At 47.5% G+C, this 27160-nt stretch overlaps 1 protein-coding gene across 1 annotated transcript; it reads right to left on the reverse strand.

The window, feature by feature from the left end:
• Nucleotides 1-4417: 4417 nt before the first annotated feature.
• Nucleotides 4418-17020, reverse strand: Cav3 (caveolin 3). Its single transcript, XM_055628619.1, has 2 exons — nt 16810-17020; nt 4418-4759 (listed from the first exon to the last, which is right to left on the reverse strand). The coding sequence occupies exons 1-2, from the start codon at nt 16921-16923 to the stop codon at nt 4418-4420; spliced, it is 456 nt and encodes a 151-aa protein (XP_055484594.1). The 5' UTR covers nt 16924-17020.
• Nucleotides 17021-27160: the final 10140 nt, after the last annotated feature.

The following is a 27160-nucleotide window of genomic DNA, read 5'->3' on the forward strand; positions in this document are numbered from 1 at the left end:
TCTTTCTTTCTTTCTTTCTTTCTTTCTTTCTTTCTTTCTTTCTTTCTTTTTCTTTTACTTGTTTATTCTGGGATCTTGTGAAAGGCAGTATGCCTAGGATTGGTGGCCAGTTATGTGAGGAGACCCAGTGGGCTGGGATGAGGAATGGGAAATGAGGCTGCAGATGCAAAGTGGTGCTAATTCCCTTCTGACCTGAGTTGTGTGGCCAGATCTTAGTATCCTTAGGGATCAGTTTGTCCCAAGAAATCACTGGGAACTGTAAACTGAACTGTGAGGCCACCTTGCTCAGGAAGGCAATGAGAACATGGACTGAAATGTTGAAGAGGCTTATGCTTGACAAATATTGGGAAAGGAAAAAGAAATGAGAGCCATCCAAGAGAGAGAGGAGGAGAGCTGTTTGTACACAGCATCGACCCACACATTCGCGGTCCTAAGGAACACACACATGCAAAAGTATACATGTACACACATGCACATAGCCCTTCTTCCTTTTCTACCCTCTCTCTCTCTCTCTCTCTCTCTCTCTGGAGCTGACAGCTGAATAGCAAAGTTACTGCCAGGTCAATGTACAAAAATCATTGATATTTCCTTATATTGTTGTGACCAATAAGAAAGTGAACTTAAGAGAGACCATCCATAAAAGTGCCAGAATAAATATAGGAGGGCTAGGGTTAACAGAGGAAATGGAAGCCTTGTGCCCTCACATCTGCAAACAGCACCGAAAGACTAAAGAAATGGAGCCACCTTGTGCTTATGAATCAGAGATGCAATATTGTTGGACAGATTTGATATAATCCTCATCAAAATGCTAGCTGGCTTCTGCAAAAATTGATAAACTGACCCTAAAATTCCCAAGGAGATGGGAACTGGGGTGGCCAAAATGCTTCGGAATTTGTGGTGGGTGCACAATTCTGAGAACATATTGAAAAATCACTGAACCAGGGGCTGAGGAGATGGCTCACTCAGCGAAGTGTCTGCTGAGCAGGGATGAGGGCCTGACTTCAGATACCCGCCATTCATGCAGAAGCCAGGCTCAGTGGTGTGCGTCTGTAACCTCAGCCCTAAGGGTGGAGACAGGTGGATCTCAGAGACTTGCTGGCCAGCCTAGCAGATTGATCAGCTTCAAGTTCAGCAAAGGTCTCTATCTCAAAGTAAACAAGCAAATAAATAAAAAATAAGGTGGAGAGTGATGGAGAAAAACACCTGAAGTTGAGCTTTGGTCTCTACATGTACATGTGGATATACACACACCCACATGCAAGCAGACACCCCTATACACACACACACACACACATACAAAAAAAAAATCCAAAAAAACCCAAAACAAAACAAAACACTGAACTATATTCACTTTGTGGAAAAAAAAAAAGTTCAAGAGCCGAATTCTGAAAAAAAAAAAAAAAAAAGGATGAATTTCATGGTCCATCTTCCTTGGTCTTTCTCCTGTGACTCATCACCTCCAAGTGTCTGAAGGAGAGGCTGGCTCTATTCTGGCCTGTGAAAGCTGTGATCACCCTTATCTGGCTTTAACAAAGGTCCAAGGGACACTCTGCAGCTGCCGTGCCCTGTCTTCTTTAGAACAGCAATTCCCCAGGAGTCTCAAAGGTTTTGTTTATCTGATAAGCATGCTCTCAAATGTCCTCTCAGCCTTGAGGGCAGGATATGACTGTGTCTCAGAAATACCTTCGGTCATTAAATTGAAAAGTGGCTTTCGGTCTGTGGCTGGTCACCATGCACTCTGGAGCACCTTTGAAATACCCAGACCCATTTCTGGACTTATTGAGATATATCAAGAGCACTTTCAAAAAGCCTCAAATCTGCAGATTCAGTTTGCCACCCCCCTCCCAATTTCTAAACGCATTTTTCTTCTTCCATACTGCAGTATTTGCCCAAACCCACACATATATCTGTATGTACACCTGTACACGTGACTACAAGCCATACAGTCCACTGTTCAGGGAGGAGGGAGGGAGCATTGTGCTGCCTTGTTGGACACCCACCATTTAGGGCAAGCTGGTCGGCCCCACCCGGAGACAGGAGGCAATGTCACTTATGTGCCCAGGGCCGACGCATAGTAGTCCCGCCCCTGCGTGCAGTGTCATCACCAGCTAGTCCCTGATCTTTGAGAATCTAGCAGGGTTCTGAAGCTTTGGGGTGTCGGTGCCTATGTTCTAGACCACGCTGGGTACACACATGGCAGGAGGGTGGGGCCTGTTAGCATCTGTGTCTTGAAGATGTCCCAGTCCCTTGTTGTTCACTGAGAAGTTGCCGTCCTTAGAGCCAACAGGGGTTGTGGTAGGGGTCAAGGGAACAGTGACTCAGATATTCCGACCAGGGGCCACAGTGTTCCTGAGAGCCCCCAGAGGGCATAAAAGCATACTGGCATGCTGCGGTTGTCATTCTACTTGAAAGCTCTAGCTGGTACCTTGAGGCTGGTTATGGTTCTGACACCTGTGCCTATGTCATAATAGGTGACAACTGCCTTCATCAGCAAACGTGGATTGGTACCCCCCGTCCCAATCTCACCGGAGAATACTTTCACCTTTTCTTGGTATTTCCCCAACCAAAGCCTAGGATCTCTAGGGGTTCAAGACACTCCCGCAATCCTGTGGCCTGTGTTCTCCTTCCTCAGATACCCACACCTGACATCTGCAACATCCTTTCCTGTTTTTCAACCTGTTTCCAGTCCTTGTGCAGGGCTGGAGGTCGTATTAAATCGGAGCATGCTGAATGTTCTGGAATGTTGCATTGTTCTGACCACAAGAAGTCAAGAGTGCAAACAGGGTTATTTAGACCCTGAAAAAAGAATCTACATTTAAAAATCTGTGGTCTTCTTTTGGGACAAACCTGAGTCATCACTCCAGAAGGCATGAGGGGACATCAGTGCAGGCTGCCAGAATGATTATCCTGGCTTCAGCGTGTAGCTGTTTTGTATTCAATTGCAATGAGATGCCACTTAGCTCACAGTGTGAACACCTTGGCATTGCTCTTCCATGGACTTTGTGTGGTGCCCCATGTTCCCTGCATCTGGTGAGTGACTTGGCCAATCCTGAAATGCCTGCTTTACCATCTGCTTCATAAAAGGTGCACTTAATAAACAATTTTTTTCTGTATATTCCCATTGCCTTTTTCCTCCCTCCCAAGAACAATGATCTGTCATATTAATTTCTCCGGCAGGCTCCGGGGTCTCCTTCTGCTGATTATGGCTGCACGGGCTGTGGCAGGGGCTGGAGGGGGACCTGTTATCATTCTCTGGAGTCCTAGGTGTGCTTGTCTGTTTGTGAAAGGATGCAAGGATCTTGGACCAAACCCCTTGTGGGATTTGTCAAACCCATTGTGTGCTGTGGTCTAACTGGAGATTTGGGATTCTTTGGTGTCATCTTGGAGGGACCAAGCTCCCAGGGGGAAATGTGAGGAGAGCAGTCTGAGAACTGGGTTGCTAAGATTTGATGTTTGTTTATGCTCTGGGGGAGAAAGAGAAAGAGTGCAAGTTCACTCTGTTGCTTTTATTTTCACAGCTAGCTCAGATAGGAATACCCTGGGCCTCAGGCACTCCTGATGTCTATTAGTGCTGAGGGTGTATATTTTGGGCTCAGTGTTTTCTGAGCCAGAGGGGAGGTTCCAAGAAGTTTGAGGTTGGGGCCTATCCTCAGCAGTGCCTGGGGTCCTCACCTGCCCTCAATCTTCCTCAGCAAGTCATTTGAAAATAATCTCCAGCCAGCGTGGTGGCACACGCCTGTAATCCCAGCACTCAGGGAGGCAGAGGCAGGACGATCTGTGAGAGTTTGAGGCTAGCCTGGTCTACAAATACAGACCAGTACAGCCAAGGCTACACAGAAACCCTGTCTCGAAAAATAAACAAACAAAACAAAAATCATCTTGTATGGGAGAGACCCTGTGTATGCCCAGCAAACCAGCAGGACCCTAAAGAAGACAAAATTTAGAGCTAGTTTTCAATTTGCATGGAGGACCAACTGAACCAGAAAAGGATATACAGACACAAGCAAAGGATGGTGTTCCCTGGTGCAGCCAAAACCTTTTATTGCAGCACCCTCCTCATGCCCGCAGTCACTGCTTGCTCTCCCTAGCATGAGAAGACAGGTCACCCCTCTAGGGGACTGGTGCTGGTTTGTGCTATTACAGTACATGTGAACGCAAAGCCTTGCGGTAGCTGCCTCTTAACAAACCCTCCCCTTAGGCAGGGTCACAGGGGATTGTGGTGGGCTGGGCAGAGCGAGGGCGCCTGTGTTTCCACGCTGGGCTGTCTTTTCCTTCTGGCTCCCCTGCACCGTGTGTTTCCATCTTGAGGGGAACCGGAAAAAAGAATGAGCTCTCCAGCAGCCGGCATGGAGCACAGCCACGGCGCTCACCTGGCGGTATTTCCGGTGCCCAGCCTTCCCTGTAGCCCAGCCTGGCTTCAGCCTTCCCTCCGCAGCGCCACCTTGATGTTGCCGCAGACCTGGCCCAGCGCAGCAAAGACCGGGTTGCAGAAGGTGCGGATACACAGTGAGTAGATGTGGCTGATGCACTGGATCTCGATCAGGTAGCTCTTAATGCAGGGCACCACGGCCCAGATGTGGCAGAAGGAGATACAGGCGAACAGGAAACCCCAGAGCAGGGCCAGGGGCACACCCAGCAGCGTAGACAGCAGGCGGTAGCACCAGTACTTGGAGACCGTGAAAGTGGTGTAGCTCACCTTCCACACGCCATCGAAGCTGTAGGTGCCCTCAGGCTCTGCAATCACGTCTTCAAAATCTACCTGCAGGAGCAAGAAGTGCGACAGCTCAACTCAAACTGTATGTGGGCTTTTCTAGTGTTTGCTTTCATGCCTGCACCAGAAACCCTGGGAGGGAGGCCAGGGAAATGGTTTAGCACTTGTTGCTCTTTCAGAAGACGTGGATTTGGTTCTTAACATCCACTTAGTGGCTACAACCACTCATGACTCTAGTTCCAGGGGCTCTGACAGCCTTTTTTGAATTCCACGGGCCCCAGGCATTTGCACGCTATATATATGTGTGTATACAGATACATACATATATACAAATATATCTACATATATATGCACACACACACACATAAATATATGCAGGCAAAACATCCATACACATAAGTCAAATAGAACTGAACCAAAGATTTAAAAAAAATGGAAGAAACCCTGGGGATGTCTGTTGAACCTCAGTGGGTCTTGGTGGGGTCAGGGGCTGTACCTCCAATGAGTTTCCAGCATGGATGCTAGTGTTTCCCGGCCCTGCTGACTCACCGCATGCTATAGCTAGAAGGAACCCTGAAGCCTGTTCAGCTTCTTCATTCTTCATTCACCCAGAAGTCCCGGCTACTTTTTTGTTAACTTGACACAGGCTAGAGTCATTTGGGAAGAGGGAAACTCTCTTGAAACATTTTCTCCAGCAGATGAGAAATGTGGTACATTTTCTTAATTAGTGATTGATGTTCCAGTTGTGTGTGGTGCTACCCCCGGGTAGGTGGTGCTGGGTGCATAAGAAAGTAGATCAAGCAAGCTAGTAGGCAGTGTGTTCCTCCATGGCCTCTGGTTCAGCTTCTGCCTTCAGGTTCATACCCTGCTTGAGTTCCTGTCCCGACTTCCCTTGGTGGCATAGTGGGCCTGACAGTTGTAAGCTGAAACAAACCCTTCCCCCCACAAGTTGCTTTGGCCATTGTGTTTTATTACAGCAACCAAATCCTAAAACACACACATATACAATCTATAATCTTTTAATCCTAAAAAAGTTGGACAGCCGGGAGCTAGGGTGAGGATCAATCTGTCTAGCATACACAAAGCCCTGGCTTCAACCTGTAGTGACACAAAATAATTCCAGAACTTGAGAGGTGGTGGCAAGAGGATCAGGAGTTCAAGGTCATCCTCAACTATATAGAGTGTTAAAGTGAGCTTGGGTTATGTTAGTTCCTGTCTCAAAACAAAAACAAAAAACCCCAAAAGTTGGATGGTCATATTTAACCTGCAGAGATATATGGATCACTTGTGGACACGTCACAAGCTTTAGTCTTCATGAAGCTGACGAAGACAGCATCACTGCAGCACTAAGTGATGGGTTAAGCTGGGGATGAGGACATTTAACTCCTGACTACGGAGCTAGGAACTTCCTGGGGACAGCTGGTGTCTGAAGGCTACCAGGTGGACAGAGGGTTGTAAGCTGGAAAAGAGCATCAGGGCTGAAGGAACAGAAAATACTAGAAGCCACTGGACTATACAGTGTGGCCTGTAGGCGATTCAGGGTCTTCCTGGAGGCCAATGTGAACACCGAGCAGTGTGGTGCTGGAGAGGGGAGGCAGGGAGACTTCGCTACTGGGGGGAGGGCCCTCTATGGTGGTGGGCAGTGCCCAGCTGTATCTGGGTTTTGAGCAGCTTGTTTATTGCAGCTGGGCAGTAGGAGCACTTGGGGGTGTTATGTGAGAACGGATACAGGGGTCAGTGAGAACTTGGTGACACCTACTTTTAACTAGTAACTCTGAGTTGGAAAAACACATGGGCCTGTTGCTATACCCCAGCCCAGAACTGGCATCTTCACCTCTGGTGTACATGGAGCAAAGATGCAGAGTTTCTATTTCTTCAGGGATCTCCCAAAGTCTAGAATCCCAGGAGCTAGGCTGGAGGGCCCTTCCAACTTAACCTGGATTCATTTGCCACCCCGTTTCTCAGGGAGGGACCGTGTCTATGGAAATGTTTTGACCTTAGAGGCCTTCCCAACCCCTGTGATGGCCAGCATCCTTCCTGAGAAGGTCTCCTGGGGTAGCTCATAGAGAGACCCTACATGGCCTCAGGAGCTCTGCCAGCAAAGAGAGGCATTTAGGCAGAGGCTTGCTTTTCTGCCTTTGTCCCACTTGGCCATTCTCCACTGCCCTCCTTACCCAACACGTTCTGATCCTGCCTCTGTTTTATGCGACAGTCCTGAGTAGAGGAGCAGAGGGCTCCCTGTGGACATGCTTCCCATTCCTCCCACAGTACTGGGGAGCATAGAGGCCAGAGGAGGGGACTCTAGGCTGGGCGAAGACCAGGCTCAATTCACACATCCCGACTAATCCAGTGTCTTCCTACTACCCCAGCTTGGGTCATACCCCAAGGTCCATACTGGCTGGGCTCCAGCCCTCAGGGAGGGTAGCCACTCCCAGTGAGATCTAGCTCTTGGTAGGCGGAAAAACCTATTCCAAGACAGAGTTACAGTTCTTTATCTTCACACTCACCAAGATCCAAGGGTCATTAATTACTGTAGCCCAGACCATTCTTTATTCCAGCAACTTCCTCCATTTGACACACTTTTCCTGTTTGTGCCTCAGTGTGGAGTCACTGCTGTGCCTTGGACCCTAGTTGCTGCTTATTGGCTGGATAACCCAAGCAATTTATTGAGATTTTCTGGGTTGCTTTTTCCTTACCCTGTTTTGTAGGCATTGTCAGAGGATTAAATGGATTGAGTCATGAAAATACTCAGAACTCTGGCTGGCACTTAATAGCTGGGTGAGGATTGGTCAGCTTCTTCTCGAGTTTGGATCTGAAATGACCTCTAATGGAACAAGTGTTAAAGCCTTTGGTCCCCAGGGAGGCACTACTGGGAGACCAAAGAACTTTTTTTGTTGGTACCTAGTGGTAGGTTAGACCATAGGTGGTATGCCCTCCCTTCCTCTTTCTCTTTCATTTCTCTGACACAAGGTGAATGGCTTGCTTCAACTGTGTTTCAGCCACGATGGACTGTCTTATTATAGGCTCAAAGCAATGGGGCTTTCTTTCATGGACAGAGACCTCCAAAACTGTGAGCCTAAACCAATCTGCACTCTTTGTAAGTTGGACATCTTGGGAATTTGATGCACAGAAACCAGAGCTGTGGAAGTGTGAACCTAATAAACCCTTTTCTCCCCAACTTGATTTTGGGTCATGGTGTTTCACTGCAGCAACAGAAACCCTAACGATGACACTTAGATATTATGGCTGGTTTCCTATTTTGTGTTTTTATGGGACTCTTATGTGCACAAGTATTTGTACAGAGAGAAAGGGGGTGAATTTGAGTGGGTAGAGAGGTAGGAAGGATCTGAGAGGAATTGGGGTAGGGGAAACCATGATCAAAATATATTATTTGAAAAATATCTATTTTCAGTTTAAAAAGAGACAAAAGAAATAAATGTTAGAAATGAAATAGGGGTTAGCATTTCTTATTGGTATAAAGAGCAGAAATAATTTTTTCTTCCATTTATTCATGATCCACATATATCTCACGAGTTATCTGTTTATCTATCTATGCATTTATTCATCCTCCTTTCCATTCATTTATTTACTCATCTATCTATTCATCTAATAATTTATTATCCACCATTTGTCTAACCATCTATTTATCTACCCATTCATTCCCTCTTCTACATATTTATCTACCCATTCATTTCTTCATCTTAATCCATGTATCACCTATTTTCTTTTCATCCGTTTGTCTACTACCTATCTATCTATCTATCTATCTATCTATCTATCTATCTATCTATCTATGTATCATTTATTTATCTATTCATTTTACTATCCACTCTCCCATCTTCTACCCACCCATCTACCAACTCCCTTAGCTCTATCTAGTCATTCATCTTTCTACCCATCTGTTTACCCATATTCCCTACCTATCCTCTTTTCTTCTTATCTATCCATTGTTCATCTGTTCATTTACAGAAACAAATACTTATTGAGCAACCCTTGCTCAGAACTCAATATCTGCCACATGGTAGGTTCTCATTAATGACAAGTACTTGGTTAAATGCTCTTAAGTTCCTAGAAACTATGTCTCGAAAGTTCTGCTGACATTCCAGATCATGAATAAAAGAATTCTCCAGCTGACCTCATTATACTGTGTGAACCTCTCATTGAAAGCCAATAATAGATGGATTCTTTCTCTCCTTTTCTGCTTATAGTGCTTGTTCCTTCCATGAAAATTTCTGTTGTGTTTTTTAGTTACCATTTCTACCCAGAAACCATGGGCACACATACTTGAGACTCCCCCCTCCCCCCACTGGGATCATCTTTGAGGCCTGAAAATGTGCCAACTGGTTTCTTTTCTTTGAAGCAGCAACGTGATGTTGGAGGGCTGCACTATGCTGGGAGGTGGCAGCTGCCCCCCTCAATTGAATCTGAGACCTTAGGGCACTCTGGTCACAAATGCTGGTTTGGAGAGCCATTCATAAAAGCCACACGTAAGAGTCACTGAGCAGACCTAGGTGGCCATGCCAGCGCATCGAGCACGCTGTGAACTATTTCTTACCTCCTTTCTAGCAATGGGAGGGAGAACGATCTCTCTGGGAGGGTTAGGGCCGAGAAAGCCAAAGAGCTACCTATATAGCTGACAGTTATTTTTGGAGCAGCAAGAAAGCCCGTTGGTTAACTGGCACGGGTCTGCACAGCCTCTGCAGTCACGGAGAGGGTTGGGAAGGAGCATGACCGCTGGGTTGCCTGAGAATTAGGGGGAGGACAACACCTACCCCCATCAAAAGTCTGCCTCCACCAAGAATTCAACATGACTCGGTCGGTGGTCATCAGGTCAGGATGATTCAGTTAAGATTCCTCGCAGTGGGGGAGGCAGTGCTGGGCTTCCAGCACTGTTGGCTGTTGCGTTACTATGTGACTCAGGTGCTGTGCTTTTCCTCTCTGGGAATCTAGTTATTTGTGGTGTTGAACTCTACAAAGAGAGAATAGAGACACTGTCCTCAGCATAGCTTCAGCTTTGGAGTCAGAAGACTGGAGCAAGTAGCTTAGCATAGCTGAGTCCTGGTTTCCTGGCCTGCTGTCCTGCTATATAAGGGCTGAGCCATTCACTCTCAGAAGGCCGGTACATAAGCTGAGTTCATGTTAGAAATAGTCATAGAGTCAGGCGTGGCGGCTCCTGACTTTAATCTCAGCACTCAGGGAGGCAGAGGCAGGCAGATTGCTGTGAGTTCGAGGCCAGCCTGATCTACAAAGTGAGTCCAGGATAGCCAGGGCTACACAGAGAAATCTTGTCTTGAAAACAGAAAAAAAGAAAGAAAGAAAGAAAGAAAAGAAATAGTGATAGAGATTTGATGCAGTCATTTTATGACTACTGAATATAATAACATTCATGAGCATTTATACTGCATACCTATTTTTCATTTCATTTCTCTGACAGTTAATTTTTACTATGTCTTACAAAAAGTATTGCTGTACAAAAGACTGGGATAATCGCAGTGAGACTGACCCTTACCCACACCGTCTGAAAAGCACTGATGCATAAAATTACAATGGGACGATAGCCGCAGAACAGTCTGAAAACGTGGATGAGACCTGCTTATTTTGTTAGAAATGATACTGGCAGATTTTTGTTTGATCTGGGATGGCCATGGTAACACCCACAATGCATTTGGGCTCTCCAGATCATCTCTTCCCATGCACCTTATACTAGTCATTTCGTAGGGTGTATAAGAGCCTAGAGTAAGACTGGAGCCATATAAGGGAATGGAGAAAAGGTAAAATGGATAGACATGGCCAGAAAGCTGGGATCTGGTGGACTGAGCTCTCTGATGGAGAAACCAGAGCATAACCATGCCCCAGCATGTTTACTGTATAGAGTTGATCAGAGAGGCGGGGGTTATTACATACAGCTGAACAAGGAGGCAGGGTTTACGGTATAGGGTTAAACCGAGGAGGCAGGTTTAGCCAGTCTTTGTAGGATCAGGCTTTGTGGGTGAGCAGTTTTCCAGCTGTGAGAAAGCTATGTGGACATTTTCTGCACATGTTATCAACAACGACACCCAGACCAAAAGGGAAGGTTTTTTTCATTTACCTCTGACCGTCACCTCCTGGAGAGAAGACTTTGCCATTACTCCATGGGTCTGAGGCTCTGGGGCCTTTGACATGACTGTGCCTAAGTCAAAAACATTCACCCTTTCTCCACTCACTGTAGCAGGGTACCCCAGCAGGGGCTGAATCTCAGAATACATACAGGAGGTGAGCAGGTATTGCCAGTATCTTGGGCGGACAGCATCCCATAGGGATACCTGCAGAGCCCTTGCTGGAGCACAACAGGATTTGCATTTGTGTAAAGAACCAGGGAAAATGCTAAAAAGGGGCCACGGGAAGTGAGAATGGAACCCACTTGTAGGGCTCACTGTCTTCTTAGTGTGTTTTGGAACCTAGCCTCTTGCCGGCTTCTTCCTGGCATCTCACTTGCCCTCTCAGCTAGTGCCTCTGGTGAGGATGGTGCAGGTCGGATGGGGAGCGACGGAAATGCTTTGGCCGGAGTCCTAGACTGTGTACTAGCTTTTGGCTGCTGGCTAGCAAGTCTCCCCAGATAACCTTCGATGACTCACACCTCTTTGTATCTATGTCCGTGGGTGGTCTTGTCTCATCTCAAGGCTGAGCTTGCCATGTGACTCATTTTAACCACCAGAATGTGACAAAGAGAGCACTGGGGTAGCTCCAGCCTAAGCACCAGGAAGTTCTGGCACCTTCTGCTTTGGGGACTCCCAAGACACCGGTTTTTGAAGTTCACTTTTATACTTTGCTCTCGAGGCTAGTGTCTGTCTGTTACAACCTGCTCTTCTAGAAACAGTCCTGAAACTCTGAAATAGAAGCTCAGCCATCCCAGCATCTGGGACTTAGTCCTGTCCTCTGTCTCTAGAATAGCAGAGAACCTCCTTGAATGGTCCTAGAATAGCAGAGAACCTCCTTGAATGGTCCCCAAGTGATGTCAGTCCTAGGTTGCCATCTGACCGGAGCTGCAGGGATGGCCCCAGAGAGAGCAGAACTGCTCAGCAGCTCCACAAAGCCATAGATCTGCTGGGATGACGGATCACATGGCAGTTAATTGCTGATAAAAGTGTGTCACTGGGGAAAGCACCCTGGATCCCAGGTTCATTTTCTAGGGGGCTGGGGGCCTTGATTGCCGATGGCACAAGACATTCTCTGCCTTGGTTGCATAAAGACTCCTGAGGGCAAAGCGCAGGGAACTTGCATTTTAGCAAGCTAAACCCCCCAAAAGGAGACCACACTTTGAAAGGTGTAGACTAACAGAATCTGCATCACCAAGTGAGAATACTTCTGTATTAGTTCCGTGTGTGTGTGTGTTCATGTGTATATGTGTGCATACACACTGAATCTTACTCAGCGCTTCTCCACATTATTTCCCCAAGACCGTCTTTCACCAAGCCTGGAACTCACTTTCAGCTCGCCTGGCTAGCCTGCAAGACTCAGGGATATTTTATGTCCTCCAGTCCCAGTGCTGGAGTTACAGGCACACACCCGCCCTGCCTGGGTTTTTCTATGGGTTGTGGGGGAACTGGACTTGGTTCCCCATGCTTGTGCAGCTTAAAATCTTCGGACTGAGTCATCCTCCCAGTAGCCATTTTGAGAAGAAATTTACAGAGGGTAAAGCACTTACAGAAAGGAACTGCCAGTGAGGCCTGAACTATGATGATCTAGCCTCAACCTAACCTTTCTGCTTTCTCACCCACAAATTCTCTTTCGGGTGCTCTGTGTTTTCCTCTTTGGGTGGTTCAGTATTCTCCAGCAGCCAGAGTAGCAAAGATGTTCTATTTGTGGTACCAACTCTGACTAGCTGGTGGGGCTTGGCTTCCTGGAAAAGCACTGTGATCCATTAATGATGCCTGCCGTGCACACAGGAAGGGGTGGCGACAGCGCCTGCCCCTCGCTTTTACAAACTCTCCCCAGTGTTCTTCCTAGAACTCTGAAATGCCTCCATATCATTGCTCATTCCACTTCCTCTTCTTAGAATGCCTGATCCTCAGTTACCATTTTTCTCATTGTAAAAAGTGCACCTTAGGTATCATTTTGCCAAAAAGATGGCTCCTGATTTTCCTAGGCACAAATCACTTTCCTTCCCTAACCTTCCAGGTGACTTCCTCTGACACCCGCTTATGGCATTTGGCCTCTTCCGCTGTGCTGTACAGGCTCCTTATTCTTGTCTCATCTTGCAGGGCTTGGATTCTTCCCATGGAGGAATATTGGGTCAGTCCTATTATTGCACAGCAGACTCCATCAAAATTGGGAGTGGGACTTGGAGGGAAATGGTAGACTGTTAGCTCTTCTCAGTGCTTCTGGCCTTAGCTGACAATCGGAAGGTGCCATTGGATGGAGGAAGGTGTGAACTGGAAGTGGGTGGAGAATTCATGTTCAGACACATCTATCTGCTTCCCCATTCTCAAGGGGCTGATTTGAGGCATCCACAAAGGGAGAGCTAAAGCGGCTGCTTCGGGACCCAGGGCACATGTGTGAGCCAGTGAGGGAGGGACTTGGGGTCAGCCTGAGCCTTCTCAGAAATGACTCCAGTGACTAGGGTAGGCTGGGGTTTTTAGGCATGCGTGGGGAGGGTGCCGGAGACTCTGAAACCTGAGTCTTCAGGAGGTGCCCTCGTGTGGGGCACATGTACTAGTGATCTCAGAGTCCCAGAGCCTGCTATGCAGCACGTGCACAGCTCTCACCATGTCCTCTAGGAAGCACGGCACCTGGCGTGCAGCAGGTTCCCAGTGACTAGTGGCGGGGGTGGGTGGGGAAGGAACGAGGTACTCTCTTCACAGTTCCTCAGCTGCCACCTCTCATGACTTCCACTCAGCCAGGGGCCTGCCCCGAGGATGAGAGGCTAGTTCAAGTCGTATGGGTGTGCAGTCCCTAGTTTCATGGCGACTCGCGTTTTCCAGCCTGGGTTCAAGGGCGGCACCCATAAGAAGTACCACCCTGTGCTGGCTCTTCCGGTTGACTGTCTCCTTTCTCTCTTTTGTCTTACTGTGTGAAATCTGAGGTGACTGTAGTGGGGACTGGATCCCTCTTCTCCACCCACTCCTGCCCAGAGAGGGAAAAGGATTTTTCAAGACACTCAGCAAGCTTAGCGTCATAGCTGGTGCCAGGATGGGGACCGCAGCTGGTACTCCCTGGATTCTGTCCTTGCTGTTCATCATAGCCCAAGAGGACCCCGCTAAGATTCAAGAACACCCTGGGAGGGGCCGCTTAACAGGCTCCTGTATCTTTACCTTGGCCTCTGTCTTAGCTCTGTTCCCACTTCTCACCTGCCGTCCATCCTTCTGCCTTGTGTCTTTCCAGGGTGATGACAGAAACCCAGGCAGTAGAAAGCTGTTCTGTTCCGACAGCTTGCCCTACCCCCAGGCAGCCAGCTCTCTGAAACTGTGTGGTATTTCTCTCCCGATATTATCCCTGTTCTGCATTTCTAAATATTTTATTTCTGGCTCATTAAAAATGAAGGAAAGGAAATGCCAGACAACTTCCCAAAGCAGACAATGTCCAAACAATTTCAGTTAATTTCCTCTGGACAAAATTAATTGTGCACCTTTCATTTAGTCTTCGGGAGCTATTTGTATGGGCATCAGGGCTGTCAGAGAGATGCGACAGAAAGCTGGTTACCTATACTGCAGTCTCTGCCTCTGTCTTTGGATCATAGTCTGGATCTGGGGCCTGATGTGGGCTCCCTTTTGGCTTAGTAGAACTTCTTGGTTCCTTCTGCACTTGATACGCATCACAGCCTCTCCAAGAAATTGTGCTTTCCCATGCTTCTTATCTCCATCCCTAATGGTCCATCAAGAACCCCAGAGGGCTCAGTTTTCCAGCCTTCTGGACTGGAAGCTGCATGAGGCTCTGTTCAGCCCTATAACCACAGACTTCCTAGGAGTGGGGGGACTGTGTTTTATACCTTCAGTCCACACATGACATTTCTGTTGCTCAGAGCTGTCTGAGGCTCATTTACCTCTTGGACTTAAATGGCACTGTTGTAATGTCACAGAGGAAATGAGGTTCAGAAGCTTAGGTAACATATCCAGTATCTTTGCTTTGGGGGAGGAGTCTGGAGTTGAAAGCAGGAAGTTCAGCTGGACCGCTCTGTGGAAACCAAGGCTGATACACTTCTCTAGCACTTTGACTTTGGAAAACTTTGCTTTGTAAGCACCCCACGGAGTTCCATCGCCACCATTAGTGACGTCTGTCAATTTGACACAGAACAATGTGAGCTGTTAGAGGAGTCATACCCACTGAAGGGACACAGAGGTGTGAAGCAGTTGGCTACTTGGAGGAGTCAGGGAAGTCTTTCTGGAGGAGGTGACACTGGGTGATGTCCTTGAAGTCTGAGTTGGGTAGAGTGAAGACAATCAATTCTTCCCAAGATACAGGGGTATGTGCTGGGGGGGGTGTTGGGGTGGCATGGGGAGTCACCAGGCAGAGCAAACGGGCAGCAGTAGCTTGTGCTGGGTGTGGACAGGCAGATATTGGGTTTCAGCCATGTAGGAGGAGCAGTCTTGAAGGATGGCAGCTCTGGCTGTGCCTTTGAATGAACCCTTGGTTGTGTTACCAAAATCTGTGTCTCATATGACCCCAGGTCTCTAAATTCTGTGCCATAATAATCGCAATATAAAAAGAGAGCCATGGCTTCACTGTTGTGCCAAACTTAAGAAAGTTTGGCACAATCTGAGCATGCGAATCAGCTTCCAACATTAAATCTTATGAACCAAATATGGAACAAGTGTTTCTGAGGGAAATCTGGAGTCCACCTGAGTCCTTACTACAAGACACACAAAGTTCTAGAAACAGATGTGTATTCTTTCATGCGGCTTAGATGTTGAAGCGCTACAATTCTGCATATAGAGCTAAGTACAAACATCATTTCTTTTAAAAATTAGTTAGTGTGTGTGTATGTGTGTGTACATGCATGCCATGGTGCATGTGTGGAAGCCAGTGGGCCCGTGGGAGTCTGTTCTCCTTCTACTATATTAGGTCCTGGGATTGAACTCAGACCATCAGGTTTGGCAATGGCTTTGTTACCCAGTGAGCCATCTTGTCGGCCTCACAGAAATCAATTTCAGCTGCTGGAGTTTCCTTTTTCAAAAGTGACTGCTGGAAAAGTGTAAATTTCAGAGCAGGTGTGTGCTTTGGCCATCTCTGTACTGTCTGTTTGGTTTTTCTGTCAACCTGACATGATTCTAGTCTGATCTTACAAAACTGCACATGTAAAACAAAGCCATGGGGACTGTCATGGCGAAAGAGCACAGTGCCCACATTGGTGCACAGAGCACAGCAGCCGATAGGGAGAGACCGCAGTACTGTGGATGGTTTCACAGTTTGCAGGGTGGCTGTCCCAGGGGTCACACCACACCTGCAGCTCTCCAGGTGGCTTTGGCCCACGATTCAGTGCTTAGCCAGGATCCCCGGCCCTCTGGGGACTCTGAGGCTGGTGGCAGGGACTTTGCTCTGAGGAGGGGGAAGGTCCCTCTGGCATTTAGGTGGAGACTTAGTTGTGTGGACCCAAGGCTGACAACTGAATGTTCCCTTTAGGCTCCTGCCGAGAGGCCTATGCCTGGTCCCAGGCACCAGGCCTGGAATGAGGCAGGGAGCTAGGGTGAGGCAGAGAGTTGCAGGGATGGTCTGTAGGGCACAGGGTGCCAGAGGGACAAATACTAGGCACCACTATAGTGCAGCTAGTGTTTCTTGGAGGGGTCCCCGCTGAAGCTGCCCTCAGATTAACCCCAAGCCTGCTATAGAGACAGCCGAAGTGCCGCTGGTACAGCAAAGCAGGTTCTGAATCTTCCCCGCGATTCCTCCTGGGCCTGTAGCCAGAGCCAAGGGCAGGCCCTTGGAGCTACTAGAAAGAACGCATTTTTGGTGTCTTCCCCTCAGCCCCATCATGCATGTGGCTAATGTTTTCTTCTTTCCTTGCTATGGCCCGTATAATCTTGCCTGTTTGCTGGGGGTTGAAGAAGACGGTATTCAGGGAGCTTCAGGGAGACTGACCTCAAGTATGTGAGGACCATGATGTCCTGCTTGGTCCCCGAGCTTACCTTCACAATGTCCTCATTGATGTTCTTGGGGTCGCGGTTCACCAAGTCTATCTCTTTGCAGTGAATGTCCTTGATGATCCGTGCCTCCAGATCCGTGTGCTCCTCCGTCATCATCGTGGGGCTGGGGCACCTTCGCCAGGAGATCCGAGCCTTGTGGCTGGTGTTATTGACAGTCCTGGGGCAGAAAGACCAAGCTTAGGGTCTCCAGACCGGTGCCCCCGCCGGCTAAATAGGCCCCACCCAGCATGCCGGCTGACAGCTGTCCTGCATAACTTCAGCCGGCCTCTAGTTAAAGCTGCCGGTGGCAAGCCTCCAAGCTAAAATTAAGACTGGATGGCAGAGCGCTCCTTAAAGGGGGCTGAGCAAGCCATTGGCCTCACGCGAGAGAAGACCAGGCATTCCCTGCCAGCCACCAGGGCCTGGCCTTCCCGGTAGCCTGTGGAGGCGGGCTGAGCAACCTACTTGGAGTCCCTGGAATTTGCCACTGAGTACTCAGGCTCCTCCCAGGAGCAGCTGCCCAAGAAGGGAAGTGGGTTCAGTCCCAGCTCTGTCTTCTGCTAGCTGCTGAGTGACCTTGGTGAACGTCCCTTCTCTGGGCCACCACGACCCTCTCTGTTAATAGGGTTACTGCAAGGACCAGAGAATAACCATCAAGACTCCTCTCACCCTGGAGGAGAGGAGACTGGCTTTGTGGGGGGTTCTATAGGAGGAACTGGAAATGTCTGGCAGAGTCTCCTCATGTTAGTGCTGACTGGCTGTGGTGGTTAGTCACAGCATGTTTGTTGTTTTATTATTAAAATATTTAAAATTAAGTTATTGTCTGAGAAAGCGCCAGATTGATTTCTAAAGCGGTTGTACAAGTTTACATTCCCACCAGCAGTGGAGGAGGGTTCCCCTTTCTCCACACCTTCTCCTGGATATTAGCCTCCTGTCAAATACAGGGTTGGTGAAGATCCTTTCCCAATCTGTAGGCTGTCATTTTGTTCTGAAGACAGTGTCCTTTGCTTTATAGAAGCTTTTTAGTTTCCTGAGGTCCCATTTATTGATTGTTGATCGTAGAGCAGGGAATCTTATTAAAGAAGGGGGAGATAGAAACACCTGGAAGGGACAGGAACTCCACAAGGAGAGCAACAGAACCAAAAAATCTGGGCACAGGGGTCTTTTCTGAGACTGATACTCCAACCAAGGTCCATGCATGGAAATAACCTAGAACCCCTGCACAGATGTAGCCCATGGCAGTTCAGTGTCCAAATGGGTTCCCTAGTAATGGGAACAGAGACTGTCTCTGACAAGAACTCAGTGGCTGGCTACAGCTAGGATACAAAATGAATAAATTGCAATAAATAATAAAAAAAAATTAAAAATTGGCAAAGGTCTAATTAGCTATGCAAATGGTTCATCTGACTCTAATTGTATCATTTCTGAGAATAAAAATGTATTCCAGGAACTAAAAAAAATTACATTTTATTTGTGTGTGTTTGTGTGTGTGTGTGTATGTGTAAGTGGGCAGTCCATAGCTTATACATGGGGTAAGAGGACAATCCAAGGGAATCTGTTTTCTCCTGCCGTGTGGGTCCCGGGATCAAACTAAGATCGTCGGACTTAGTGCCAGGCACGTTTACTTGATGAGCTTAACAGACTCAATATTTTATTTCTCACCTAGGGGGCTGGACTCAGGTTCTCAAGCTTCTACATCAAGCGCTTTATAGACAGGGCTATCCGACCCACTCCCGGTTCATCTCGACTGTCAGGTTAACTGGACTGAGACGCCTACGGCATCAGGAGAGCACACCTCTGGAGCTGCTCTCGGGGGTGCTTCTACAGGTGAATCCACTGACGGATTCAGAATTGAAGCATAAGGTCTAGAGGTCTAGAAGTGAAGAAGGCGGGGACTCTAGTTGGGGGAAGTGGGTCTCATGTCTCTGAAGGTCAAACCTTGTCCTGGCCCCTTCCTTTATTCTTCTCTGCTTCCTGTCTCCTGTGATGTGGGTTGCTTTGCTTTGCCATGATGGATTTGCCATGGGTGGGGAGGTGCTTCCTCCTGTGTTCCTCTAACCCCAACAGCTCTGACAGTCTCTCTGTTCTGTGCTCCAGAAGGAAGACTTTACAGCAGGGCACAGGTAGGGCCGGCAAGTAGTCAACATTTATTTTTAGCAAATAAACCTTGTGCTAAAAAGCAAGTGCACCCTGCAGAGAGGCAGGGGGCCTGCCTCTAGTTTGTAGACTTGCACATCGTGCCCCACCATTTCTCCACGTCCTGCTTAGCCCTGGAATGATTACCCATAATCCATCCTGTTACAGGGGAATTGGCAATATGTATGGAGGTGTAAGTGCCTGTAGAAGTTGAGTTTACTAGAGAAAGGACATCAGTGTCTTTTACGTGTTCCTCAGGAGAGGGTTTGAAAGCCAGCTTTGTTGCAGACCCAGTTACAAAGCTCTCCTTATCTCCCCAGTGTTCCTGCAGTGAGCTAAAGTTAATCTTTCCTCCCCGAAGGTGTCTTTGTTCACAGTGACACAGAAGAGATTAACACCTTGGCCCTGCTCTTCTGTGTCTTGGAGCAGGTCTGTGGTCTCCCCCATTCCCAAAAGGGGACTCAGTGGATTACAGGATGGGGTGGGCTTGGGGATGACGGTGTCAGCCAGTGCCGAGTTTCTACCTTTCCATGGCCCTGGTTCCAGTCTTCAGGATGTCTACAGGCTGTCCATTCACCAATGGGTGTCCCTTTCAGATACTCTCTCAACTTCTTTAGGCCATCTTACAACTAAGCTGTCGTTTGAAGCTCCAGCATATGAAGGATGACAATTTTGAGTCTTGGAGGCCAAGGTCTATGTAACTGCCTGTCTAGCCACCTATACATTCATTCAGGATTTAAGAGCTGGCAATAAAGTGGTAGATCGAGTTTTGTTCCTGACTCAAGGGGTGGAGTTAGGACAGAGGACTGGAAAGGGATGGGCTCTTCTGCAGTGTGGCAAGTGACATAAAATACGGTTTATAGACAAGCCCACAGGAGGTGACATTTCCCCTGATCCCCCCAGCAGACTTAGGCATTGGGGGACTATCAGTAGGAGTCTATCACAGAAAACCCTTTAAATAGAACAACGTTGGCTTCAGAGAGGTGTGAACTGCTGTGTTGAGAAGCATGGGGTGGCTAGATAACAGGGGGTCTGGGGCCAGGGTTGGTAGGTGATAGAAAATAGGAACAGGCTGTAGCCTCAGTGTGGAGCATCCCAGGTGCCATGCAGAAGAGCACACATTTTTATCTAGAGGTGAAGTATGGCTTGGAAATAAAGCAGCTCCTGCAAAGGCACATGGGTAGAGAGCTAGTTCCTGGCTGATGGTTCTGTTGAGAGATGTTAGATCATGAGGGTTCTTGCTCTGGCAATGGGTTCATCCCTTGATGAATTTATAAGCTACTAGGAGGTCGAGCTTGGTTGGAAGAAGCAGGCTACAAGGGACATGCTTTTGAAAGGTGCATTGCATCTTGTGACCGAACCTCCCGTTCTTTCTGCTTCCTGGCTCCCATGAGGTGAGCGGTGCTGCTCCTCCGAGCTCTTCTGCCCAGATGCTCTGCCCAGGAGCAACGTAGTCAAGTGACCATGGATTGAAGCTAAGTCAGCCAAAATAAATCTTCCCACCCTCAGAATGTTCCCCTCTGGCATTTTGTCACAGCAGTAAAAAGTGACAAAACACAAAGTGTTGGGAAACCACTAACAGCATTGTTGTGGCAGAGGATTACTATCAGGCTTGTGATGAGGAAGGTCCCTGGTGCCCACACACAGGGTAGGTGAGAACTGGGTGACGTTTGAGTTAAGAAGGCTGATCAGGAGGCTAGAGGGGGACTAAGGGTGTAGCTCAATTATTAGAAACCCTGGGCTCCATTTCCGCCACTGTGTAAATCTAGGCATCGCGGCTTAGCCTGCAATTCTAGCAGTTAGGAGTAGGTAGGTGGAGATGCGAGTATCAGGCATTCAAGGTCAGTTTTTGCTACACAGAAAAAAAAAATTGAGGCCAGCCTGGGTCACATGAGAATCTGTTTCAAAAAAAAAAAAAAAAAAGAAAGAAAGAAAGAAAATAGTAAAGCTGGAGGCAGCAAAGCTTTATCTACAGTTAGTAATAAAGATGCAGAAATCATGTGGCTTCAACAACATAGGGATATCCTTCTACCACTTACTGCAATTGGTAGTTTAAGACCGCTTTGACCACTTCATGAACAAGATATCTGAACTGCCATTGTTCTGTTCTGCTCATCTCAAAGCTGCCTCACAGGCACAGGTGGATGCTGTTCCTCTAGCCGTCATATCTGAGTCTAGATGAGAAGAAATGGCAAGGAAGGGGTCAAGGGAAAGCATTCATCATTGGTCCTATTAGAAGTTATATTAGAAGCCCTACTCAACAGTTTTCAGTTGTTTTATGTCTGTCATTGGTAATCCCTCTTGGACACACAGGATGGGACTAGATTTGTAGCTTACTACATTTTTACATCCCTAAAGATAAATGATAGGTAACTAGAAAAACTCTGCCTATGTCCCTTAGGGGTCTTGTTCATGCCCCTGCATAGGTCCCTTAGTTTTCCAGCCCTAGGAAAGTACATTTCATTCTGCAAAGGGATTAGAACAAAGAGGGAATGCTGTGGCTTAGCTTTGTGTGGACTGTGGCAGTGATCTGAGCCTGGCTTGGGCTATATCCACTGTATCACTGGTGAAAACAACAGGGCCAACAGCTCTAGACTGATGCCTCCAAAACTGTGAGCCCAAACGAGCCTTTCTTCTTTTCAGGTCAATGATGTCAGGTAGTTTGTTGTAGTAATGGAAAACCGACTGACACAGATATAATAAGATGGTGGTAAAGAGGATGGGGATTGCCTTTCCCAAGAATGGTTGTAGGATAATCCTACTAGGAGGTAGCTGTTTCAAGGTCTCTGAGGCTGGAGTTAATTTTAGAGAAGAAAGGTTTTTGCTTTTCCTAGGATCTCTAAAACTGGGCAAAGGGCTTTTGATGTCTTCCCTACCTATCTTTGAGGTCTGTATTTTAAAGAGTAATCACAGCATATTAGAACTGAAGAAACCCAGCTTTCCCATTATGTAGATAAAGAAAGCAAGGTCCCTAAAATCTTGGTTGGTGGAGGGAAGAACTTGGGACTTGGAGACAGAACTGCTATGTCCTTGTGAACAGGCCACTGTCCCCAAGCTGACTGGGGTCATGACTACATGAAATATCCTTCCTTTGTACCACCAGAGAAACTGAAAAGGCTTGAATCATTTTCCAAATAAGACAATGAAGTCTCTAGTGGCATCTACAGAAATCTACCACTACAGGTGGAAGTGATTGGGCCAGAGGAGGCTTGGAGCATTGTTCAGCTTCCACACTTGACCGTGTGCGATCTTGGGTAACAAACACCGTTTGTAAGGAAAATGAGTGCAGTGAAGATGGGGCTTAAAACATGTCTTGGGAAAGACAGTACAGTTTGGGGATAAAAAAGGGGATGACTGAAAGAGAGGGACCAAAGATCTGTAGTAAAATTAGTGAAATTACAAGTACATCCAACCCATGACCCACAGGTCACACGTGGCTCAGGAAAACTATGAATGTGGACAAAATCTAGACTTGGTTAAACCATCATGAGATTGTTTTATGATGTTTTCTCTTATACTTTGATTACACAGTTTCTAAATAGGAGCTTTCTAGACATCAGTGTCGTGTCTCAGTGTCTAAAGTTGGATGTACCTGGAAGATGAGATATGTTCTGAGACTTTGCGTTTGGTAGACTTTGCCTTGACTAAGCCCAATGCCTGACTCACAACAGGTGGCTAGATGGTGGCAGCTGGGCAGCCTGTTGAGGTAGCAGGTAGAATGACATCCAGACATGTAGTAGGTTGCTGAGAAAGGAGGAGCCTGCCTTGGCCACAGGCAATGAATTGAGGAAAGGCCAAGGGCAAGAAAAGAAGAGGAATAAGTAAGCTATTGGGCCAGTTAGCAAATATTTTAGGAGGACTGATTACATAACTTGCCAAGCCCATATCACAACACAAATGAAGAGCCCTTGTGAAAGAAGAATAAAAAAAATGTAAAGACTGTGAAACCGACCTTAAGCCTGTACCGCTTGTAGCTGGTAGCACCTGGTCTGCAGAAGGGAACCTCTGCAGAAGCAGACTTCTCAGGTGGGAAGTGGACTGGGCCAAAGTCCCCAAAACCTGGTCTCTAGTGGCTTACATCAGTCAGGCAGGCATGTCCTCAAGGTTCTGTAACCTTTCTAAATAGTGCCGCCAGCTAGGGGACCAGCATTCCACCCTATGAGTCTGTAAAGGACACTTCATCCCAACCATGACAAGACATCTTCCAAGCACAGGGCCCTGGAGTTGCCCACTTAGAAAGCTGGCTATTGTGTGGCTCTGCTGGCTCATGGTCTTACAGAAGCTGGTACTAAGATAACCCTCTTTAGTAACAACCTGTTCTGGCTATGTGTGTTATTAATGACAGAAAATGTTTGCAGGTTCCCTGCCTTCCACCTGAGGGGAGGGTCACTCTGTGATTTAGTCACTTTTCTTGTTGCTGTAACAAAATACCTGCCAAAAGACAACTTAAGGACGGAAGGGCTTATTCTGGCTCACTGTGTGAGAATGCAGTCCACCATGGCAGGAAAGGTGTGGCAGCTGGGGCATGAGGCAGCTGGCCACATTGTGTCCAGTCAGGATGTAGAGAAATGGACACTGGTGCTCAGCTCAGTTTCTCCTTTATGCCCTAGTTAATGAATGGAGTCACCCAGGTTTAGGATGGGTATTCCCACCTCAAGTAATCCAATCTGGAAACCCCTTCTCGGGTATATCTAGACCCTTATCTCCTAGGTGATGCTAGCCCCTATTGGGTTGGCAATCAGTGTTAACAAGCATAATTTTCCTGTACTCAGTGTCTCCGCGAGATTGCATCATTCTTGTCTTCTTTTCCATTCACTCCTGTGAGCAGATGCCACAGTAGGAGAGACTGTCCTTTGACTTGTTGTGGCCAAATCCATTCTTCTACCAGAACCTTTTATCAGCTTCAAGGACCAATTGTGAAGCACTCTGTTCAGGAGGCCCTGTGCAGGGGTGGGCTGCTGGGAGGGCTGTGCGGGTGAGCTTGCTGTTCTCTCAGACTGAGTCTAGCCTCCATCTTTAAGTAATTTGAAGAACAGTGGCATTCAGCACATCAATGCTCAGGGAGATGAAACTGAGGAAGGTTCTGCAGATTTCTTGGAGAACATAGTGGCTGACCCAAGGCCCATTAATGTCCCAAGACTGTGTCCTTGATTATCCGCTACTCTGGCCTGTCAGAGCCTCATGCTGTTGTCGTGAGGGGTGAGGACAGCAGCGAAAAGATGTTTGTCTCTTCTGTCTGTCTGCTCAGATCCGCAAAGGATCTTAAGCTCTGCTTCAAAATACCAGCATCAGTTTCATTCAGTCAGACCTATGGGCAGGAGCTATGCAGGGTGTCCCACAGTGCTGAGCATCACCGTTCATACTGAATTCCTTGTTCTGAGCCAGGCAGGAACTCCTCTGTGTGGAGGAAAACATTCCCAGGGCCATATTCTCCTTTGCCTTCCTCTGGCTTCCTGCTGGTATTTGTTCTCAGCTCTGTGGGTGAGAAACCAAAATGAATAATGCATTATTTCAACAAATAGTGGGGCTGAGGAGATAACACTGTGGAGTGCTTGTCTACCTTGTGTGAGGCCTTTGGTTCCATTACCAGTACCACATAAGCCAGGAGGTGAGGTCGGGAGGATCAAGAGTTAAGGTCATCCTCTTTGAGATCCTGTCTCAAAAAGAAAGTAAACAAGAAAAAAAAAAAAAAAAAAAAGAAGAAGAAGAAGAATCAACAAAGATTTCCTGGATGTGCTGTTGAGCAGGCACTGAGCATAAAATGGTAGAGATGTGAACCCCAACTTGGCAGGCAGTTGAAAGAAAGAAAAGAAAGAAAAAAGGAAAGGAAAGGAAATAAAGAAAGGAAGGGAGGGAGGGAGGGAGAAAGACGAATAGAGGTTCTGGCACTGCACATGTGCAGATAGGTGCAGTCCTTCGAAGGTGTCTCAGGATTCAGGCAGACATGGCTCTCGCCTGGGGAACTTCACTGTCTCCCCCCTCCTCCCAGTGACGGAAAGGATTGGCTCAAGGTCCTCATACTTAAGCTCTCTACCACTGAGCTATGTCTCCGGCCCTCTTTTCACTTTGTTCATGATAGGGTCTCACTAAGCCATTCAGCCTAGCTTTGAACTCTCTGCAGTGGAGGCAGGCCTTGAACTTGCAATGCTCCTCCTCCAGCCTCCTGAGTACAAGGACCGCAGGTCTGCACCCTTAGGGCTGGTTGCCTCTCAGTAGGGACTAACAGGGCTTTGGAGGAATTGCTAGATCTCTGAAGAAAGCCCTGATGTCTCAGTGAGCCACTGGGAGGCCACCTTCCCTCAGCTTTCAACATTAGCTTCTTGGGCTCTTGGCAATGAATAGAGGAAAACAGAAGAGGGAAGGAGCAAGTCATGGGCTCCAGAGTTTCATTGTCCCTGGGCTTTGTAAGGAAGAGATAGAAGCAATGGTGAGGGGCTGGGGCTTCAAACCCCAGTACCACTGAAGGAGGTCATGTTGGATTTTTTACATTAGAACAGTCCTTAGGGTGTGTTCTAGTCCAAATGATTGGCATTTAAAAATAATATTTTTATTAATTACTTGAGAAATCATACATGCATACAATATTTATTACCCATACCTACATTTCTCTTCATAATTCCTTCCAGATCCCTGCCCAGATCTTTAAACTCTTCCCAACTTTGTGCTCTCGCTCTCTCTCTTTCTTCTTAACTCCACAAAGTCCAGTTTGTGCTTGTGCATTGTCCGTATGCTTGTGGCTGTGGGCCACCCACTGGATTGTAAGTGGCCTACAAGTGACCACACTCTCAGTGAAAACTGACTCTTCTCCAGAAGCCATCAACTGTCCATAGCTCCTGAGCTAGAGGTGGGAGTTCAAGAGCCCTTCCCCCTTCTAGCCTGGAAAAGTGACTGACTTGATACTATTTTACAGATATTATGTTGGCAACTACAGCTGCTATGAGCTCATGAGTGCAGTGGACTTTGACACAAAGCAGGCATTCACAGAGACCTTTATGTGAGTGTTAGAATTTTGGTGCCACAAGCCACCAGTAGTGGGGAGCTTCCTCCCTGGCACCTTCAAAGGAATCATGGCCCTGTCTACACTCTACCTCGGTCTTCAGATCTCCTTAAATATGAGGTGCTGAATGCCTCTTCTGGGGCTCACAAGCCCTAAAGTTAAAGTGTCAGCAAGCCGGTGCTGCTTTGCGGGGGGGGGGGGGCGTGCTAGAAGCAGTTTCTTACCGACTTCTGCATTCCTTGATTCTTAGCACCCCTTCCATTATCAATGCACCTTAGCTCCAAATAAATGGCCATGAGCCAGTTTCCTGCTTCCCCTCTGTCCTTTCTGCTCTTGTGTAGGTCCACTGTGTCCAAGGTTTCCTAGGCTTCTTACCTGTTGGTGTGTAAGTATGTAGCTTCTACTCACTCATAGCTTCTGGCTCTGGAGGGATTCCCAAGTTTCTCAAAGGGCAGCTTTCCCTGACAGTCATGACACTGCTGACCTTGGCCAAGCAGAGCCTGTTGGTCAGCCAAAGGTTTATGGCTGGAGACTCTTTCCCCCTCTCTCTTCCTACATGATGTTATGAGTGGGTGAAGAGCCATGGAGCTTCCTGGAAAGAGGGTCTTTCCAACTTTCAGAGCTGTGTGAGTCAAACAGGCTGGGTCCCTGGAAGCTCACCCAGATATGGTAGAGTCCTGTGGCATCTAGACCATGAGGGCTTGGGTTTCTGAGAGAATCTTGACCTTGAGCTTCGGTCTTGCCACCTATGAAACAGGATGGGTGGTGGCAGCAAATAGAGTGAGATCCATGCAGGCTTGCAATCTGCCATAAATGTGAGTGAAGGAAGCAGACAAGGCAGAAGAAAAACCTGGCCTTGGTGGCACTCACTTTGATAGATCTGGAGCCAAAACCCTTCTCTTGATTTTGAGGTAAGAAAAGTTGGTGGGGGTGCTCAGCCTCAGTGGGGGACAAGGAGTGGTGGGGAATGTGGTCCCAATTGGGTGTGCAGGCTTGGAGATGCTGATGGTCTCAACCTGAGAGGGTGAGAGGTTGTGTGGTACCATGTAGGCTGTGGAGAACCCCAAAGTCCAGGCCACACATTAGGTCATGGCATTAGTCAGTGTTTTCTAAAGGAAGAGAAATTATAGAATGAATATATACATCTATCTATCTAACTATCTATCTATTCTCATAGAAATCTATCTATTCAGGTAAATCTTTCTAAATAAATAAAGAGGG

This window comes from Psammomys obesus, unplaced genomic scaffold (genome assembly GCF_907164565.1).
Source record: "Psammomys obesus unplaced genomic scaffold, mPsaObe1.curated_primary_1811, whole genome shotgun sequence".
NCBI classification, from domain to species: domain Eukaryota; kingdom Metazoa; phylum Chordata; class Mammalia; order Rodentia; family Muridae; genus Psammomys; species Psammomys obesus.